The following is a 22070-nucleotide window of genomic DNA, read 5'->3' as shown; positions in this document are numbered from 1 at the left end:
CAGGGTGGGAAAAGTAAAGCACCCCCACCAAAGCCTGCTTGTTTGATAAAAACAGTCATTCTGTGTGCCAGGTGCTGTGCTAAGTAGATGATCTCATCTAATCCTAAAGTAAATACTGTTATTATATCCTCTTTACAGATGAGGAAATTGAGGCCCAGAGAGGCTACGTAACCCCAGGTCTGGTAAACTGTAGAATGCGGAGTGAAGCAGGTCAGCCTGGCTGCAGAGCCCACAGCAGCACAACCAGGAGTGGCCTCCCGGGGAGGCTCCTGCAGCTTTGGACAGTTGGGGCACCCGGAAGTCCTGCCTTATCTGCTAGTCTCTCTCTTCTTCCTGCCCCCGTGCCCTTTGACTTCACAAGGCCCCCACCCAAGTCCCTTTTCTCTTCCCAGGTGTAGCTCTTGGGACCTTTTGAGCCAGCAGCCACCTCCCCCATCCTTGAGTTCCTTGAACCATTCTCATGGTAGGCCTATGTCCCTTTGTCCCCTCAGCATCCTGAGATCCTCTTCCAAAGAAATACAAATCATTAGGGCCCTTCTCACCATTCTCAGAGAGGGCACATACAGCTCGAAGCGCTGAGTTTCAAGGGTCTCCGAGTTGCTGTGACAATCTGAGCACTAGAGGAAGTTTCCACGTAGGGGGTCTCCCTCCTGTCTGCTCACCAGCAGGACAGTCTCCTTCCCCGACCATCACTGGGTGCCTCTCGCAAGTCACCGCCACAGGGAATGTTTGGGTCTAGGGAGATTTTAGTGGGTAGTGTCCCACTAAACACAGGTGGGTCAGTGAAATTGTGCCTAGACAAGGGCACCCTCTACAGATCTTTGCCCTGCTCAGCGGGGGAAAAAACCAGAGGCAGATGATAGCAGTGATGGTATTTTATAATAAATCCCTAAGAGGGGCATCTTTGCGTCCTATGGGTCTGTACAGATGAGAGAGGCGAGATGGGAGCGTGCCAGAGGCCTGGGCTTATAGCAAGCCCACAGAAGCTTCACAGATTGGGTTTCTGCTGGGCAGCCAGTGCGTATGGGTTCGGGGAAAGGACAGACAACAACACAGCTCCATCTTCTTCATTTTGCGAAAGCTCCTCTACTCTACTCATTCCAGCTTCTTCCAAAGCCCCCGATCCCGCTATGCTGGTCTACAGAACCAAGTCTGCCCTACCTCCACTCCAGGTTGTCATCACATGTGACCTAGTTCTGTTAGGGTCTTGCCAAAAACACATTAGTGAGGATATACCAGTCTCCGGGGCCTTTTCTCATCTGTTCTAACTGCTGCTTATGAGACTTCCTTGTTTTTAGACCATTACAGGCCCAGAGGCAAGGATTGAAAGATTGTGCAGGGAACAGGGAGAGAGGCCCTAGAAAGTTCAGATACTTGGTTCTCTCATAGGCCCCTGGGCTGGTCTCTGATAGAAGCAGGCAAACTTCCATGGGCCTATCCTATGAGTGGAGCTCCCCATGGTAACCCTGGAGGATCACAAGCAGTATGTGCTAGAAATGCAGATTCCTGGGTACAGCAGCCTGAATAACAGCCCCCAAAGATACCCAGGTCCTAGTCCTTAGAACCTGTAAATGTACCTTATAAGGAAAAAGGGGTTTTGCAGATGTGATTAGGGATCTGGACACAGGGGGATTACCTAGATAGGCCCTAAATCTAATCCCAAGTGTCATTATAAGAGGGAGGCAGAGGGAGATTTGATGCACACAGGAGGAGGAGGCCATGAGACCACAGAGGCACATATTAGAGTCACGCAGCCACAGTCAAGAAGTGCTGGCGGCCCCCACAAGCTAGAACAGGCAAGGACGGATTCTCCCCTAGAGCCTCTGGAGGAAGCACAGCCCTGCCAACACCTTAACTTCAGCTCACTGAAGCTGATTTCAGGCTTTTGGCTTCCAGAACTATGAGAGAATAAATTTCCATTGTCTTAAGCCACCAAGTTGTGGTATCTGTTACAGCAGCCTCAGGAAACTGGGTCTCACTTATCATCTTCTGAAATAGATTCTCTGGAATCTGCTCTTTGGACAAGCGCCCAAATTCACACTGAAATGTGAGAGACATTGCTCTAAGCCAGTGGTCTCTAAAGAGGGGTGATCACCCTGGAAGTTGCAGGATATGAAGCTCATAATATAAATAGCATGGTATTACATGTCTGCAATTTACAAAAAAGTAAACATATTTTAGGATGTGTGCTTTAAAACTCTCTACTGATACAGATAATCAGTGCTGTCCAGTCAAACTTCCTATGGTGACAGACATGTTCTGTGTCTGGGCTGTCTCACGCAGTAGCCACATGTGGTTATTAAGCCCTTGAAGTATGGCTAGTGCCATGGAAGAACTTTTTAATTTTATTTTCTTAATTTTTAATTTTTATTTTTTTAAGACTACTCAAGTGCAGTAGTGAGAAGAGGGGAAAGAGTAGAACAAGGAGTACAATCTGTGACTGACTCTGAACAATCAATCCAGATAACTCACTACTTTCAGACGAGCCTAATTTTATTTTAAATTTTATTTAATGCATTTAGATTTAAAGAGGCACTATGGCTACTGCGTTAGACAATGCTGATAAAGCCACTGCCATGGCCATGCCTTTACATTCGCTGGAACGTAAGCACCATGGGAGCAAGGATTTGGGATGTTTTCTTCGCTGCTCTTAATATATCTTCAGTTTCTAGAAGTGCACCGTAGGTACTTAGTAAATATTTGTCACATGGGTGGATGGATAAACGGAGACGTGAATGCCTTTCCCATAGAACATTAGGAGAAGAGACCTAAGACTGCGTCTCAGCCTAACTACCCCTTTCACACATGAGCATCCTGAGGCTCGCCAAGGAAAAGCAACTTGTGCAAGGCCACACAGAAAATGGTGGAAACCAGGACTTCGAACCACCCCTTCCACTCTGCTCTCTTCACACCTGTCCCTCCTGGCTGCACTCCTACCTATGTCTGTGAAGCATGTTCCTAGGGGAGACAACACAAGGCCACTGATAAAGATGGGGAGCCCTGCTCACCCTCCCTCTTCTTACCCGCATGTAGAATTCTCTGCCCTCGTTCCCAGATTTGATCTGGAAAATGTAATAGGCCCCGGGGTAGCGGGTCGTTGCTTGCATTTGGAAGATGTCAGCGGGAACAGAGCGTCCTGATACCACGTCCATGTCCCGGTACAGGATGGTGAAGGGCTGGTCTCTACAGCCAGGATTCTCAGCAGGACACATACAGCGGCTGGAAGGAGAGGAAATCACGTAAGAATTCAGTAAATCCTTTCCACGTGCTGGCTGTGCCCGCTGCTTCTCTTAAAACACTGAAAATGAGGCCATCCCATTTTTATCATCCAAATGCTGTAACTATAGACTGTCTCTGCTCCTGGCTCTAGTCTAAAAACTCTCCAGCATGTAGGGGAGCTCTCTGTTTCCTAGAGAATGGCCTTTTCTCACCAATCAGACATTCTGGCTACTAGATAGAGCATAAACCTTAGATCTCTGGTTTTCAGAACACTGGAGCATTCTCTAATGCACTTTACATTTGTCATATATTTAGGCAGCGAAAATGTACCACTAGTCACATAGCCCTTCACTTCTTTAGCCATAGACACTCATAAAGAGATTTTAAAAGTGAGACATTAATATAAGATTGATGTGTCTGGGGGATCCTTTTACATTCTCTATTGCACTTATCTCAGTCTGTGTGGAATATAACTGAATAAATGAGCTCAGAACTTACTATGTACAAGACAGTACATTAGACACTTTGGAAATTCAACAATAAATAAGATCCTGATCTCAAATATTAATAGTTCACCTTCTAATAGGAGAAATAAATAAATCATAGACACAAATATCTCTAATACAAAGCAGCTAATCTGAAACATGAGTGACAGCACATCCTAATATAAAATCGTTGACTTTTAGCACCAAATAATGCCTGTTATAGACACCGCCTGATTCATCCCTGGGCCTCACTTATCATCTTCTGAAATAGATTCTCTGGAATCTGTTATTTGGGCACTTGTCCTAAATCCCCCTTCCCCTCCACCCCATCTCTCACCTCATCCCCTAAACTCCACCTAGGGGTCAGAGTTCACAGTAGGATGAGGACATCTGTTGATAAATGCCTTGGAGGCCAAGGCTGTGTTTCTGCTGCTCTCCCCCAACTTCCAATCTAGCCACAAAACCTGTGGGTCCTCCTTCCAAAGTAGATTCCAAATCCAACCACTCTCACACTCTCACCATCTCCATTGTCATTGCCAAGGTTGTCCAGGCCACCATCCTCTCTCACCTGGACCTGTGTGATGGCCTCCTAGGGGGTCAGAGTGCCCTTTGTCAAACATAAATCAGATTAGGTCTCTCCACTGCTAAGACTCTTCAGTGGCCACCCGGAGTGACTTAAATAAAAACTAAACACCCACTTTCGCCTCTAAGACCCCATGGGGTCTGGCTTCCGTCAAGCTCCCTAACCTCCCCTTAAGCCACTCTGCACTGCACTCACCAGGCTGCAGCAACTCAGGCTTCTTCCATTCCCCGAGGGGATCAAGGTCACTCTTGCCTTAGAGCCTTTGCACATGCTGTTCCCTCAGCTCTTCCACTCTGTTTAGTTAAAGTCGACTCACCCTGTCATTCCAGCCCAAATGTCATTTCCTCAGAGAAGCCTTTGGACTCCCTAGTCTAGACCAGGTCCAGCCTACTCTTTCTTTTTATGCATTTTATTCTTCCTATTGATAGCACTTATCACAATCTATGAGTATGGATTCATTTGTATGGCAATTTGTTTAATGTCTTTCTTTCTCCTCCTCTAGACACTAAGCTCCATAAGAGCAAAAACCACAGCACCCGGCACACAACAGGGGCTTGGCTAACATTTAACAAATGAATGACTACAAAAAAGTTTTAAAGTCTCATTTTCTAAGGCCACATCAAAATAGCCAAGTCACAATGTCTCTGGCGCCAAAATGACCACATTAAAATGTCACGTGTCACGCAGAAAATCATTGTTTCCTAAAAGAAGTTTGGAGGAGGGAGTGATGGCTCCCAGCCGAAGAGGATGACAAACAGCTGGGAGAGGTGGCATCTAAACTGAAATCTGAAAGGCGGGCAGCTCTGGCGGCATGGATGGAAGGAATGCCTTCCACATGGCAGGAAGTGTGTGCACAAAAGCAGGGAGGCCGGGCATTCTGGAGCTCGGGTGGAGGTGAGAGCAGGTCCCGTTCGGGCTGGCAAGAGTGCAGGACACCAGAATAGGACCAGGAGCAGGAAGGGGGCACCTGGGGTCTGGAGGGACAGAGTCCCCAAGTTTTCTCAGTGTCATGCCAGAGACGTCACTGGTTACACCAGCTCTGTGCTGTGAGTTGAACTGGGTCAGCTTCCTGGCCACAGACGAGGGTGGCCTGGAGAAACCCAGAGAGAACCGGGGAGAGAAGCCAGGAAGAGACACCTGAAGCTCTGCTCTGCCACAAAGGGTCCTTGAACCAGGAGTCAAAGGGCCCTGTTCTAGAGGGTTGCTTAGAAGCACAGCTCTTAGCAACAAGTGACGACCTCCCTAAGGACCTGCCTGTCCCAGCTTTGTCCTCTCTCTTGCCAATTTTTGAACAGAGTGGAAACCACCCTGGTAAACCATGAATTCCTCTCTTAGAGGTTGCGTTCCTGGAGTGCAAGGTGGGTGTGTCTGGTTTAGCCTTTTATCTCCAGCGCGAGGGCTTAGGGGCAACTGCTGGAAGAGAGGTGGGCAGCGACATACACATGCGTGTGTGTGTGTGCGTGTGTGTGTGTGTGTGTGTGTGTGTAGAGGACAAGGATGAGCTGAGATGGTTAAATAAGGGCTAAAAGAGAAGGAAAAGGAACTCCCAGTTTGCCAGCAACAGAAACCACTGTCCTAGTGCACTCACCTTGCAGAAATTGTCTTCACTATAATTCTCCCCTCAGCTCTAATATTTGCCATCTGGGGATTTAATCAAATGTTGACCATGATGATGTCAAGAGACTTGATTAGAGCAAACTAAATACCCTTAGTACTGACAACTCTCTAGCAAGCTCTCCAGCACCTCACCATTCATAAGCAGCCCAGGGAAGCATTCATTCCACCCGGGAGCTTGCCAGAAAGGCAGACTCCCGGGCTCTACCCCAAACCCATGGCATCCCAAAACCAGCACTCTAACAAGATCCCTGGGTGAGTCCTACGTGTGTCACATTTGAGGAGCCCAGCTCTAAAAGACCCTGCGTATCCAGAACAAAGTCATTAAAGGGGAAAGGAGGTTCAAGAGCCCTGACTCTCCCCTTGGCTAGCTTTCTAGAGAACCTTCGCATAGCTCTGGCGTGAGTGGAGGAGTAACAGAGAACAGTGTGTGTGTGTGTGTGTGTGTGTGTGTGTGTGTGTGTGTGTGTGTGTGCGCGTGCGTGCGCGCGCGCGCACGCGCGCGCGCGTCTGTGCATGTGTTTCTTTCTGTATGTTGTGGTCAAACATTTTGAAAAATACATCTTTATTGCAGGTAGGGATGTGTTTCAGATCTTATAACTTGTAAGACAATGTTTTGCACACTTTGCTGACAACAACCCACAGTAACACATTTTGTGCTGCAAACCAGTACACACACAGATAACTGAAATAAAAGTTTCAAAAAACAAAATTGACTCTTGCTATGTGCAATGTACTCTGATATTATCTATTCCAGTCTGTTCCATTCTACTCTGTTCTGTCCTACACACACACACACACACACACACACACACACACACAAAAATACACACACTCACACACTCCAGCACATACAGTGGGTAGCAGGCCAGGTGTCCTGATTTCCCGGTTGGTGATTGTCCTCTACGCCACACTGCCCGCCTCCTGAGCCGTGGGAAAGCCCTTCCCAATGCTAATCTCTAAGATCCTTTAATTCAAAATACTCTTTATTCCAAGGAGTCATATCTTGGGGTGAAATTTCCTGAGCTTCACCCCTCACCCATGTTCCCATTTCCCAAGGGGAAGCCATGACTTACTTATCACTGATCCTCAGATACGGCTCCTCGCAGCGGATAGGGTCGATACATTTGAAGCCCCCTTGCAAATTGTAGCAAGTCTGCTGCAGATTGCACGTGTGGTTTCTGTGCTCACACTCGTTGATGTCTGAAACGCAGGGTAGACGAGAAGCTGAGGCAGGGCAGCAGGTCCAAGGTGTCGGCCCTGGGCCAGGTGTGTGGGGGTGGGGTGGGAGTGGGGGCTGCCTGGGTCTTACTATAGAGCTGTACTACCCAATATGACGGCCACCGGCCACACGTGGCTACTGAGCACTTGAAATGTGCCCAGTCCAAATTGAGATGTGCCGTAAGTAGAAAATACACACCAGAGTTTGACAACTTAGTACAAAAAAATGTAAAACATCTAATTGACAATTTTTATATCGAGTACATACTGAAATGATACTATTTTTGATATATTACATTAAATAAAATATAGTATTAAAAGTAATTTTATCCATTTCTTTTTACTCTTTTAATGTGGCTACTAGAAAACGTAAAGTTACACAGATGGCTCGAATTGATAGCTCGCACAATGTTTCTATTGCCCAGCACTGCTATGGAGAATTCCTGCCTGGTGTCGGGACAGGGCAGGTTTCAAGGAGGCTGAGATTGGGTCAGTCACTCCTGCACTAACCCCCCAGTGGGAGGAGCATGGGGCTAGAAATCAGGCCAAGCACAGCCTGGGACCCCACCTTTGGAGGGACATAGTGGTCAGCTGTATGAGGTCTCCCTGGCAACCATTCTCTAGGAAGTCAGTGGAGGAAGGCTGACCAAGCTGCCCCCCAGGCCCCATGAGAAAGCCTGGGCTCTGGTCCTTGAGCCGAGCCAGGCCACAAAGTCCTGGTTGGGTCTGGAGTGGTCCTCAGAGGGGCCACGGAGATCTGTCTGAAGAGGCAGGAAGCCACCCTTTGGAGGGCACCACGGCATCTGCAGAGTTCCTTACAGAAATGTGAGTGGCCGATGTCCTGGCTAAAGGATAGCTCGCAGGGAGGGAAGACACCCACCCAGGCATCCTGCCCAGGGCTGCCACTCTGGGAGCCGCCAGCACCCACTCACACCCTCACCCCTGCCATCCTCCTGAAGCTGCACAGGATTCCACAGGTGAAGAGGTCAGATGACCCCCCGAGTCAGCCCCGCCTCACGTCCCCCAGCCAGACCCCTCCAGACAGCCTTACCCTGGCAGCTTCGGTTGTCATCCAGCAGGATGTAGCCTGGGGGGCAGGAGCAGAAGTACGTGCCAGGCTGGTTCACACACTCATGTTGGCAGAGAAACTCAGAGAAGCTGCACTCGTCCATATCTGAAGGTGACAAGTTACACCCGCTATTTATAATCACAGATGATGTGGGGATGGGAACTTAGTAGTCCTGCACTCTCCTGATACATACGATGGCTCCACTGCCAAGAAGTTGTCGATTCACTTCTTGAACACTTCTGGCGATGGGGTGCTCACTACCTACTGAGGACACCCATGGATATTTGGACAGCTCTAACTGTCAGAGAAGTCTGTCCTACATGGAGCCGAATGCACCTCCAAAAAGCTTTCAACAGCCTCTGCCTCCGGTGTGGCTGCAGTTCTACTCGTCATTGACTCCTTTCACCCTGTAGGTGAATCCACCCTCCACCTCCGACCTGCCCAAGGGGCTGAGATTTGCTTTCCCACTGGCTTTCTGGGTACAGAGCTCTTTCCTAAGACCCAAAACACATTCCCAGGCCCTGGTCTTCTGAAGGGGCAACTTTAGCAGTGTCAACTCCCCTCCAAACACTCCTCTCCCCGCCCACCAAGTTGAATAACAGTATTGTTCCTAAAATCACAACTAAGAGGGACATATCCAGAAGGCCGTGGTATTAATTATATTAAAACTTCATCATGCCAAAAAATCTCCCCGAAAGAGCAAACTCTGGAGTGGCGCGGGGAGGGCAGGCAGATCGTCCCTCTGCAGCCCGCCTGCCTCAGACCCCCCCCCTTGGGGCGTGGGAGCAGCAGCTCCCAGCCAGCCTGGAGCGGGGCCACCCTCTGTCTGCAGAGGTGGGATGTGGAGGGGGAGCCACCGTCCATGTGATTTACAGCTTGTTCGCATAGGCTGTGGCAGTTGATGCAGAAGCAGACTTCCAGAAAAGCAACTCTTCGTCACACACACAGCTTGGCAACGGAGCTCCCGTCCGAGCCTCATTTAATAAGCACGCCAAAGAAAACATGTTTTTCTCGCATTTGTTGTTTCCCGAAAACTTGCTTTCACTAGTTTCCCCATGTGACATGTCCTCGGATCACTCTCGAACTCACAGACCACTGGTGGCTGCAATCACCCCGAGAGGGTGTCGATGCAAACGAGGCTGCTTCTCCGCCATGGGATCATGCCAGCTGTTAACATGCCTAGTGCCGCCGTCTCTCAGTGGTCTTCGGGCCATGGGTCATGAGGCAGCAGAATTAGGATGGTGATTTGAAGAGTAAAGCATGCTCTGATAATATCTGCTTCTGTGATGCCCCCTCCCTGTCCCCCAGGAGCTTTGGAGAGCCTCAGGTCTCCAGCCCCAGCCCAGCATAACAGTGTCCTATTTTACTTCTAAGTTTGTAGATCCTGTTCATACCTTTAGTAGAAGTAGTAGTGACACCTGCCAATTCCTCAGGCTCACTCCATGCCAAGCACTGAGTTAAATGTTTTACTCATCTTATTTAATCCCCACCTCAACCCTATGAAGGAGGTGCTATTGCTCCCCATATTTTATAGAAGAAAAATTGAGGCTCACAGAGGTTAGGTAATTTGACCAAATTCACAGATAATGAGGGAGTAGGAGAGCTGGACTTGAACCCAGCCAGCCTTTAGATCCTCCACTTGTAAACACGATGCTCTAATGTCTCCCTGAGGAATTACGCTCAGGACTTAAACTCAGTGGGCCTGGGGAGTCCTGAGGTTGGGGCAGTCCCCCAAGCAGGGTTAGCCCCAGGGCAGAGGGAGAGGGTCACCCCTACTCCCACCTCCCACTGGGCAGCGAGGGGCTGTAACAGACCCCAGTCAGTTTATCTTTCGGTCTGCAATTCCCAGCCTTCACTTAGGGCTGTGGCTCTAGCCTCTCCTGGAAAGCTGAAATACAAGCCCAGTTTCTGGCAGAGAGCACACATTAGGCCATTTTCACTCCTCCACATGCAAACCCACTGTGGTTTCCAGGGTCAGCTCAGCTCATCACATCCCTGAGGGATGAGGGGACAAGGCTAGGAAGGACCTGGGGCTGCACACAGGGGCCACTCCAGCTGTGATAACACCGTGAGGATAATGGTGCCGGGGAAAATGGAGAAGCACAGAAAGGGGGTGGGTAGGAAGGTGCAGAAAACAAACTCTCCAGCATCGCACCATTATTCGGGGCCAGCCCTCCCTAGAAAGACTGCAGTATCCGGGGGTTGTGCTAAGTCTTACAGAATGTGGACACCACGGTGAACATGGAGGACAAATTGGCCACTTGAGGTAAACTGAGTCAACTGACAATCCTTGCCAAATCAGCAAGGATTTAAGCTCCTTCAGAAGCCAAAAGTCTCTTACACTTAGGGAAGATGAATTCACATGGAATGACACTTACGTACACACTTGTTTAATTTTTATGACCATCCTATGAGGGTGGTTTTTTGGTTGATTTTTTTTTTTTAACAAAAAATGAAACTGAGGCTCTTGATTTGGCCAAGGAAAGTAGTAAACAGTAGAGCCAGAATTTGAACTCAGTTCTATCTGGCTCCCAAGTCACTCCACCACACCCTCTCTGCAGATGGCCAATGAACACCCATGGATTAGCAGGGAATTCTGGAGAAACAAATAATCCCATCACATAATGCTAAATTTTCCACACCTCTCAGTTCCTTGGCTCAGATTCCCCAAGGACTGCCAAGGAGGGAACTGAAATCGAGGAAGAAAGTGGCTTTTCATGCCTGCAGGTATTTTATTTCTGTTTCTGAGACTGATATTTAATCAGTCTAAGGCTCTCTGTAACTGCCTGCTTGTGGCTCTGACTCTCCTGGCCCTAGGGAGAGTGTTCGTTTGTTTCAGGGAACTCTGTCCCTAGAACACTCCAGTCCTAAGTAAAGTGATCACACAGTGTCGTTCATGACATGGGTCGGTTCCTGTTACCATGAAACCCAGGATTAGGAAACTTTCCATTCTGCAGGACAAAAAGATTTTCACACCCTAGTGTATGGCCCACTTATTTTAAAAAATACAATGAAGCATTATTAATTTGGACTTTGCTAATTCACAACTGCTGATGATGCCAAAAGTGAATGAAATGGAGTTTACTTTAATTCAACATTCACCAAAAACAAGGAAAGAAAGAAAGAGAAATAGAGAGAGAATGACAGAAAGGAGTTGTACATGGCTTTGTGTGGGAGGCTACAGAGATAAATATGAGTAAGATGTGGTTCCTATCTCAAGAACTTTGAGAATAGTTTAGTAATAGTTTTCTAACTGTCTAGGAAAATAAAATTTCACTTTCTGGAGAGAAAAAGAGGGAGTTAATAAGAAAACCATATTAGAATCAACAAACTAGCACGGACAGAGAATCACAGTTCCTTGGGCTTGGAAGGAGTTTATAGGAGGCCAACTAAGCCACCACATCTATGTTCTCACAACAAATTATTAAGGTTTCATTTATTCAACACTCAATCATTCATCCTTTGATTCAAGAGCTACTTTCTGCATGCTCAGTCTGTGCCAGGCCTGGAGCTAGACACTGATTATTTGCAGAGATTTCAGAATTCACAAAGTATGTGCGCTTGTATACATGATCTCATCCATTCCCCCTGCCCCTCGTCTCCTGCCACCTGATGAGATGTGCTGTCACCCTGGGTCACTGCCCTCTGTAAATACTGTCTGTGATAGCCCCAGGACTTGAGTCAGTTCTGGGTGAGGACAATAACTCTCAAACCAACATGCAAAACTGGGTGACTCTTCTCCCTTGTCAACCACTTCTCAGGCCCTAGAGGGTAGCTCCAGTGATTTTTGCATTAGGGTTCAGACGACAAGGTAGGCGATACTCCACCTTACCGCTCAGGAAGTGACTCATCTCTGTTCTATGTGGTTGTGACTCTACTGCACTGGGAAATGTCCCCCACTGGACATGTGTCCAGGAAATGAGAGGAAACACCTGTGAGGGGAGCCCTTGCCCTCCACCCCTTCCCAGGCCCCTCGGACAGGTGGAAGGCTCCAGTGCCAAGGCCCATACCACTGCAATGGACACCATCGTCCTCCAGTTCATATCCTGGGTCACAGCGGCAGATGAAAGAGCCATAGGAGTTGACGCAGGTTTGCACGCAGGGGTTCTCAGTTGCACACTCGTTCACATCTGTGGAAAGTCAGAGCACATCACCAACCACCCTCACAACAGGCAGAAAAATGCACCGGCAAAAAAAATCTCCTACCACCAGAAGACCGGATTCACAGATACCAAGGATCTCCACCCAGGGCCTATCAGATCAAGATCTCAGACCCCAAAATGTTCACTGAAGGACCAGGGCCTCCAGCCACATGTCCCTTCTGGGGCCGAGAGTCAGGAGCGGGGAAGCAACATGTCCACACATACCTGCACATACATGTATACACATGTACACCTGCTAGTTAGTCTGCCACCCAAGGCTCACCAACAGGAACGTCCAGGCAACCCCTGCTCCTCCCCATCCCCTGCTCATTCCACCACCAGTTAGCTCTTCTTATGCCCTCTCTGACTTTGAAGTTTTAGGGAAACAAATAACCATGACCATTTTAGTAACATTTGTTGTGCATAAATAACTTCACTAATTATAAAAGGATCTCATACTCACTCAATCCTTACAACTCTGCTTCAGGACCATTGCCCCATTTTATAGGTTAAATAGATTGAGAAGACCAGCCAGGGCACAAGGAGTAATGGGACATTCATTATCTTGAGCATTCATTATCTGAAACCATGGGGGTACACATATGTCTAAATTAATGAAATTATGGACCTATGATAGTACAGTGTATACTACGTCAATTATACACCAAGGAAGTTGTTTAACGTTTTTGAAGAATGAGAGAGGTACCCAAGTGCACAAGCTAACAAGGGCACAGGCAGAACTGGAACATGAGTCAGGGGTCTTCCCACGATACCCAGGATTCATTCTGCACAGCTCAGGGGGGAGGTGGGGGGAAGAACCCCTTTATCCACTGAAAGCACCCCCTCTCCCACGCTTCACATGTTAATGGCCAAAATTCCAGCTGAGGGATTTTCTACCCTCTCCAAAAGTCCAGGTAAACCTCTTAAGACTCTGAATAGAGATTTGAGCACTTTCAGAGTTGGAAACCTTCATGGTGAGCAGCTTGAGAGGCTTTTCTTGAAGGGGAGGACTAATCCCGTGCCCACAAAGCCCCTGCTTCCCGGTGGCTTTGGAGCTCTGCGGTGGAAAGCAGATATATTAATGAACAGCCGTGTGGGGAGGGTCCGGCAAGACACCAGCCTCCCCTGGCGCCCATGGAGATCGGGGTTTCTCTATGCGAGGCAGGGACAGGCAGGAAAATACCCACGGTGCTGGCCACAGTGCAAGTTCCCACCGGGCGGCGCTGGTAAGAATTAGCACCGGCACCCTCGGCCGCTGGCCAGATGCTGGCCACACGGAGATGATGAGCTCAAGTCCCAGCCTCTCACAGCCCTCAGCTGCTTCTGGACAGCATCAGGACCAAAGGGATTCTGTCCCCTGGGGCTCTTGCTGCCCCTTCCTGCCAGCCCTCTCCAAATGCCCCTCTGAAGCCTCTGAGAGCAGCCGGCAGCCCACTCTGACTTGCTGGACAGCAAGGCTGGGCCCTTGCTCTCAGCTCTGCCACCACCTGGCTATGTGACTTCGGCCAAGCTGCTTAACCTTTTTGAGCCTTGATTTCCTCCTCTGAGAAGCAGGGCCACAAACACCTGCCTGCCTATCTCATAAGGCTATCGTTGGGGTCCAGTGAGATGAACAGACATGACAATGGTTTGAAAAGGCAAAGGACTCTTCCACGTATGAGGCATAAGGATTGCAAAAGCGCGACGGAGAATGCAACATCCTGTGCTGCCCACGGGCCCTGCTGATGCAATATCCCAGTGGCCAAGTGCCCGTGTCCAGGCCTGGGTGCTGTGCCTGCTGTTTTGTCACACTGCTTGACTTGGCACTGCCAGGTGTACTATCTGCTCTTTGTCACAGAGCCGTCCCTGAGAGGCCTAAAGGACATTGGGGCTTTTTGGCTCTGCTGGGCATGGCTAAGCTCAGGAGGCACTGGATGCACTGTGCCAGCCTCTGAGGGAAAACCTGGGCTGGCACCTCAACCCCAGGCCTTGGCACAGAGCCGCCTGCATCCGCCCTAAGCCACTTACCACAGCAGCAAGGGAGCCAAGTGTCTGCTCCCTGCAAAAGTGGGAAGGAAGGGCCTCTGTTCTGTCTGCTTCCTTAACCTCCCAGTCCAGCCTCTGCCCTCAGAAGAAAACGACCTCTCCTGGCAAGAGGAACACAGTCCAGACTTCTTGGAACAATGAACAGAACGAGCTTTGGAGGAGAGACTTAGAAAGAATTCGGGATCAAGCTCTTTAACACTGATGCCTTCCTGTTTACCCGACAATTTAGATATGATTAAACTAATGGAGACATAATATCCTCCAACTGGCTGGCCAGGAGCCTGTCGGCCAGAACTCCAATGGTGTGACAAGGAAATGGGCCCTGCAAAACCTGAGGTCTCCAGACAAAGACCTCATTCTGCGTCTCGGCACTGCCTCCAACCTGGGCCAAGCAGCTGCCAGGGCTGGCGGCCCAGGCTGGGGGGTGGTGGGGTGCGGGTAAGCTGGGGTCCAGAGCAGGACTTGCAGTAATTCCTTGGGTCTTAAGTCCCCCATTCACTTCCTGAGCAGAAGAAATCCTCAGATGGAAAGCACAATAAGCTTGCAGCTTGTTTTTCTTCCTTATCAGTGTTTGAAGTAATCACGTGAAAGTGAGAAAATGCCTTTGGATCATTCTGGCTTTGTGGGGCATGCTGAATGGTAGGGGAAGTTGCCACTCCCACCAGACTCTTTGCTAAGGAACAGCCCCTCCTGGCAAGGGCTACGGGGAAAACTGTAGTGAGAGGCCTCAAACTTGCCCATGAACGGCCTGATGTGTTTATTTCATGATTCATCAAGGGTCAGGGGTTCTGACCTCCTCTCTTGTGCCCTCAGGAATTGAACTGAGGCTACAAGACATGCAAGAAAATTTCTGATTAGGCAAAGCTACTTCTGGATAGCAGACACAGAAAAAGCAGCAAGTCCACGAAGCCATTAAGCTCCCAGCTGATGAGTGCTTATGATTCTCCTCTCGGCAACACCCAGAGCACTTCTGAGATGTCTCATGTAACCTCAGTTCAGGTTTCAGGTTTCTGTAAGCGATGGGGATGGGTGAGCGGTGACAGCAGACAGGAACACACGTTAACAGCGGTGCTTCCCACAAACACCAGTTGTCAGGTTCCGAAGAAGATAGTAGCTAGTGTTTCATGTTGTGTCCAAGTTATCATGCATGTCACATACCTTGGCAAGACCGTCCATCCTCATTGAGGGTAAAACCAGGGTTGCACGTACAGGAATAGGATCCAGGAACATTTGCACAGAGCTGCTGGCAGTAACCATAGCGACATTCATCTATGTCTGGAAACAAACGCAAGCAAAGTGAGACAGGTTTCCTTCTCGCTCACTGATGCCACCACTAGCATGGCACGATTGCCTACAGCTTTGGCAGCAGGATCGTGAGGGGAAGTGAAGGGAAACCAGGGCCAGATGGTACCTATTAAGCACCAGGATGGTGGTGCTCTCTGGATCACGAGGCCCAATCTCCCTACAACCTTTCACCTCGCCCACCCATCTCAGTCCCATGAACACCTGAACCTATCCTAGAAGTTGTAGGAGACAAGTGGGATGTTGGGCAAGATGGCCTCTCAGATTTTATTGAATGCTAAGATTTATCCAACATTAAGATTCAACTCTGAGATTCTATATAGACTTTTCACTGCTCTAGGAAGGGACAAGCCAGCTTAACATGTAAGAAGAATCCACAGCCTCACTCCAATAGGCTCCTTGCCAGCTCCATTAACAAAAAGTATGTCTAGCTGTGAGGAACGAAAGCCAGTGTAGACCAGGATAAGCTGGGCGGTACTAGTCTGGAGACTCATGAATCCAGTAACACGAGGATAATGGCGTTCGCCTTGGATCTCCTCCTCGCACCAGAGTGAACTTAAAACTCTGGATAAACACACCTCTTCCAAGCCCTAGCTGGCCTTTCCAGAGAAAGTGGCACTGAGGGTGAATGGATCATTTGTGCAGAGCTAGGCAGTGTGAGCTCTCCGTAACATGCATCCATCAATGGGGAGCCTGATGCCATTGGGAAAGCCCGTCTCAACGTCCCAAGTGGACGGGATGGTGGTTTGGGGAATTTACTCCTGTGGGCTTGGGGCAGGAATGAAATCACCAGCCTGGAGACAGAGACAGAGTCCTCCCCTGTGCAGGCTGCTACTACAGCCAGTTGATCCAACTGTAGCTGTTACTGGTCCTTATCCCTGCTTCCCCCTAAACAAACTGTGTTCCCTCCTGGGACTCTATTGCCTTTTGAACCAGGGTCCATCCAGGACTCTGGAGGCCAGCTCAGAACCTCAGTCCTTGTGCCTGGTTTCTACTACCTACTGCCAGAAAGGACTCCGCCTCCCCGACCCATCTCCATCCCTTACCTATTGCTCAGCCCTGCTCAGATTCTGCACCCTGCTTTGGGACTCTGTTTTGTCTCTGAGTTCCAGCTACTTGAAACCTGGCCCACCCCACTATCCCCTGAGTGATGGGCAGCTTCTGTTTAGAAAGCCCCCTGGCTTGTACAGTTGCTGGTCCTGACCTCTCCTCAGGTGTAGGAGAGGGAGCAAGGACTAGAGAGGGTACCCTTTGCCTACGGGTACCTTGGAGAGAAGGCAGCTCCCTGCCCCTCATTTTTCCTGCAAAAGCACTCTCTCCAAAGGTGCACAGAGCAGGTGGCTACGGCTTGCATTTTGCAAAAGAAAGGAGAATTTGGCCAGGGGAAGGCATGAGTTCAGCCATAATTAGGCAAGGGCTTTACTTCAGATGTGAAACGTGAGCGGGCTGTGCCACGTGGCACCATGCTAGGCCTCCAGGAGCATCCCTTCTAAAGCTTCACGCTCTGAGGAAGAGAACAGCCCTCCCAGGCGGATTCGAGTTGCTGGCACCCCTCAGATTCGGAGAGGTTTCCTGGCGCTAAGGTCTCCATAATGGGGCCTGTGCATCCGGGTCTCTACCTCACTAGCGCCCCTTGTGGAGGGAAGAAGACTGGACTGAGACACAGGAGACTTAGCTGTTAGACCCAACTCTCTTTTAACTTTGTCCAAAATATTGCTCCTCTTTGAGTCTTGGTCTCCACCTCTATAAAAGTTGGATGACATAATATCTAAAATACCTTCCAGCTCTGAAATTCTACACGTTAAGTTCCTGTACAAATAACTCCCTCTCACTGATCTGCTTATGTTGAAATCTGTAGCATCAAATTTTCCATCATAGCAGAGATTGGTTTAAATGCGCAGTAACCATCGTATTCACAAATGCCTGTGTGCGTGCCTGGAAAGGAGAACCGAGCCAAGTCCAGGCTGGCTAATCAGGCCTCGAGAACACTCAGACGGATTGAAAGCAGTCCCAAAGTCAGCCCCAATCAAGAGAGAGCTGGAAAGAAACACCTCCTCTCTTTTTGTTTCCATGATATTGTTTGGATCAGTTTCGCAGATCCTCCAGGACTGACTTTCAGGCAACAGAATAGTGTCTTAGAGAATTTAAACTGGCAAGGCTTTTCCAAGGAAACACAGCATAGAAATTGCACCCTAGAATTAGAAATTGAAGTGACAGCTAGAGATTGCCGTGAATTCATTCACTCGGCTAAACCCCAAACTAGAGGGGACGAAAGGAAAACAACCCTCGATTAAAAATAAACAGAAAGATCATATAGCAGATGCCAACTGCAAGGGACAAAATTCCCAACTGGTAACGACTGACTCCTTAGGAGTAGCAGGGAAGGCCACTGCTAGTGGGGTGGGCATGGCTGAGGGAGGGACCGATGTGAGATCAGAATCTACTAATCCACATCTGAGACATGGAACATTTCTGCAACTAAGCAAAAATGTTCTCTTTTCTTAGTATTATTTCTAACTAGTGCAAAATAACTCTTACCACTATCACTTCCTGGCTTAGATATAAACCTCGTGCAGGCAGGAGGAAGTTCTAGGTAAAATCAAACTTGAGCCCTTAAAAATACATTCAAAAACTATAATGAGGACACGATGGTGGTGGTGACAACTGATTTTCAAGGGTGGTGATACACGTAAGCTCGAAAGCCTTCTCTCCCTTCTATCCCCACCAAAGGAAAGCTTACTATCCTTAGGCAGCCAGCTCTGTCCACATCTCTCAATATCCCTGGCAACCATTCACTTCCAAGAGTCACAGTGAACCCCAGGGAGCTGTTACCTAAGCATTGGCCTTCCAGAAGCCAATATCCATCGGTGCAAGAGCAGGTGTATCCTCCTTCCGTGTTGATGCAGATCTGGGTAGGATTGCACTGGTGGGAATCCGTCGCACACTCGTCCACATCTGTAACATAGACATATTCCAAAAAATGTCACCTACATCTATCTAGAGTCCTGGAGCCATCAGAGGTGCCGGTGGCTTGCTTGTCTTGGCTGGGAGGCCATTGATAAAGTTACTGGGTTACACCCAAAGAGATGGAAACACCTCCCTGACAGGCACTTCTGGGAGACACTGACCTCTAACTGAAGGGAGCAGAGCTAGTCTACTCGCCAGAAACCCACAAAGGGAAATGGCCAAGAAGGGAACACACCTCCTTAGGCACTCTTCTGCCATCCTATGCCATCGCTTTCTGCAAGTATGTCCACCTTGACAATAGCCATGACTTGATTTAGAAAGGTATTTTGTATTAGGCTTATTCATTCATGTGTTAAACATACTGTGTGCACAGGACTATGATAAACACCACTGAGAGCAAAGCAGAAGTAAAAGAAATGTTCTCTGCCGACAGAAGCTGGCTGTCTAGTTGCTCTATTGTATTCATTCATGAAAATCTCTTGGCCTGGGGCTCCTGCCAGTCCATGGAGCTTCCCAGAGCCCTCCCATCTTCCCTCCATTCCAGAGCTCCTGGGGCTAAGCTTTTTCTGCCCTCTGCTCACACTAGGTCTCTCTGTGCTGCTACAGAGCCCACCACCATCTCTCTGGGGGAGTAAAGGTTCTCGTATCCAAATCAGGGTACCTGAGACCATGGGGTGACATCTGGCCTTCTGAATCCTTGAATGCAGCCTTTTGACTGAATCCAAATTTTACAGAACAAATTCTTTTAATAAAGGAATTTGCTCTGTGAAGTTTTGATTTGGTTGAGGGGCCACACTTGGGGATATGGAGGGTCACATGTGGCCTTGGGGCCACGTATATTCGTGGTCATGTTTCCCAAGGCATCTGGCACAGGCACTATACACAGTCAGTGCTCAAAACTCTTTGTTTAATCTGAAACATCCTTCTCCCCTCTCTCCCCTATGCTGCACTTTCAGGGAGAGCACCTAGGATCCTGAAACCGACCTCTGGACACCACACTCACTTTGACTAGAAGGAGACCTTTCACTAACATTCATGCATTAATGCACTCTGCAAGGTCCCCAAGCACCCTGGATCTGCCTGGAGAGTCCAGCGGCTCTCCTCCTTGGCAGCATGGCACCTTCCTTCCCCCCTCGTTACTGAGTCAGGGTGTGCTCCTCGCCACCTTCTCCCCGGCTCCAGCACACCCACCGTCGCACAGTCAGAACTAACGTGAAAAGCTGCGTCACTGAGCCCGTGTTGTGTGCCTGGCACCTCACTTGTTACCATCTTTATTCTCACATCACCCTGTGAGTTGGGCTCATGATCCCCACTTTACAGATAGGAAAACTGAACTGAAAGACCTAATAAACACCAAGCTGAGAGCTGAGTCCTCCCCACCTGCCTGACCACAAGTCCACTTTGTGCAGGAATAACAGGTCCTATCGCCCAGGACCAAGCAGGTTCAGGACTGGGCTGGCAGACTGGGCAGAGGGGGAAGGCTGAGATTTGGCTGCCTTTTGGTGACCCCACCTCTGTCTCTTGACACTGCAAATTGCGGACTTGATCATCATCCATCAGATGATTTCTTTGACTATATGTGGCAGCAGTGGCTGGTATCTAGGAACCAAAAGTGTAAGTTTCTTGAGGACAAGGGCATTACGTTGCACAGGGCTTTTCATGATGCACACTCAGGAAGTCACTGATTAAGTGAAACATTTGACAAGGTAAGCAATGGTCCCTTGGGTTCAAGTGACACTGCCACAATCCACCACCTACCTGCAACAACTTGACACCAACAACACTGATCAATCCCCACCCCACCCCAAAATGACCAAGTATCTGGCATCATGTGGAATCAGCCTTTGCTCTGATTGACAGACAGCCTTCCAGAACCTGGTTCCGAGGTAGCAGCAGCCTCCATCCCACCCCGACGTGTTAACCATGGGCAGCCTCCGCGGCAAAGCCCCAGCCCTGTTCTCAGCTACAAGGACTTGGGCCTTTGCCCCGCGCCTCCCTCCCACCCCACCGTGCCCACCGAGTAGAGCCTCCCAGGGGAACAGGTGAATAATGCTTGGCCCTAAGCCGCCCCTGCTGAAATCCATATCGAAGCCCATGACAATAAATAATGCCACTATCAGCCAGTGCATGTTTACATGTTCCTAGCGGGGAGTGATGGATGGTGATTGTACCCTGGGAACACTATTGCCTCAGGAATTTCTGCTCTTTTTCCTGCCTTGAGGGGAATGAAGGGTGAGGGAGACCAGGCGGGGAGAACTGCTGGAGGCCCTTGGTGATAGAAAGTTCCCAAGCCTCTGTGCTTGTACAACTTGTGACACACACAATATGCCCGCAGTCCTGCAGAGAGAAACTGGCACATTCGAGTAGGCCAGCCTGGGCTCAGAAGAGCATGAAGGACCTAAATGTGGGTGTGTGTGTATCTGCACATGCGAAGTACTCAGGCCTAGAAACAACATCTTTGAAGCTCACTTTTTTAAAAATGCAACCACTTTTACTGAATTAACTCAGTTATACCCCATTTCTGTTGATATACATTTTAAAAATTAAATTTTTGACTTTCACTCACTCATGTAATGGATTGTCAATATAAAGTATATTTTGAGAACTCGGTCAGTCCCTGCAGCTTTGGTGGGGGGTGTTTTCTCATTTTTGTATCCTCAAAACACACCTGGTACCTACTGTGTCAATGGTAAATGTTCAATAACTCTTGAATGAGTAAATGCATGAACAACAAACATTAATGCCTTTAAGCCCCCAGACAGGCTTTCCCCAGCCAACTAGCTGACAAGACCATTTTGGGGTGTGTACTTTAAAAACAACTACCGCCATCCAAACCACTGTCAGCTTACACACCTGATGGAACTAAAACTGGAAATGTTCACACAGTGGGTTTCCACACGCGGCTGAAAGACGCATCATGCATTCCAGCTCACAGCTGAATTGCTTACATTAAATGCATTTGACTTAAATAACAGAAGGAAAAATACATTGAATCACTCCAAGGACATTCTTTGGCAGAGCCTCCCTTTCTGCATCAGTGGAAAAGTACAAGCTACGGCAACCAGCAAGTGTCATTACCCTCGTGCGCAAACGGAGCTTGTTATTTCCTTCCCTGGGTAATGGTTAGGAAGAGTCTCCTAAGAGAAAAGAATTCTGGGTACATTCGATCATTTATTCACTCCTTCACTCATTCATTCTCTATGCTCTACAGTGGCTGTGTGTGTGTGTGTGTGTGTGTGTGTGTGTGTGTGTGTGTCTGTCTGTCTGTCTGTCTGTGTGCGTGCGCGCTCATAAACCTCCAGGCCATTTGGGAGAGCTGGCACCAAGCGCCTTCCCTCCCGCAGTACAGTTCCGGGAAGCAGACTTCACTGAGAGTCCTTCTGCCGGCTCCCTGCTCCCTCCTGGGGGCTGTGGCCTGAGTCAGCTGCCTGGGCACTGGGAGG

The 22070-nt window shown here is 49.0% G+C and overlaps 1 protein-coding gene across 2 annotated transcripts in view; it reads right to left on the bottom strand.

Moving 5' to 3' along the window:
• The window catches only part of FBLN5 (fibulin 5), a 75449-nt gene that overhangs the window by 5611 nt on the left and 47768 nt on the right, over window positions 1-22070 (bottom strand). For both annotated transcript variants that reach the window (XM_045561957.1, XM_045561956.1), the window contains exons 5-10: window positions 18493-18615; window positions 15517-15633; window positions 12202-12321; window positions 8174-8296; window positions 6978-7104; window positions 3024-3219 (exon numbers count right to left, since the gene is read on the bottom strand). In XM_045561957.1, coding sequence (XP_045417913.1) covers window positions 3024-3219; window positions 6978-7104; window positions 8174-8296; window positions 12202-12321; window positions 15517-15633; window positions 18493-18615 — 806 coding nt within the window. The remainder of the gene's footprint in view (window positions 1-3023; window positions 3220-6977; window positions 7105-8173; window positions 8297-12201; window positions 12322-15516; window positions 15634-18492; window positions 18616-22070) is intronic.

Source organism: Lemur catta, chromosome 1, assembly GCF_020740605.2.
Source record: "Lemur catta isolate mLemCat1 chromosome 1, mLemCat1.pri, whole genome shotgun sequence".
Lineage (NCBI taxonomy): Eukaryota > Metazoa > Chordata > Mammalia > Primates > Lemuridae > Lemur > Lemur catta.
This window is presented reverse-complemented; position numbering and strand designations above follow the sequence as displayed.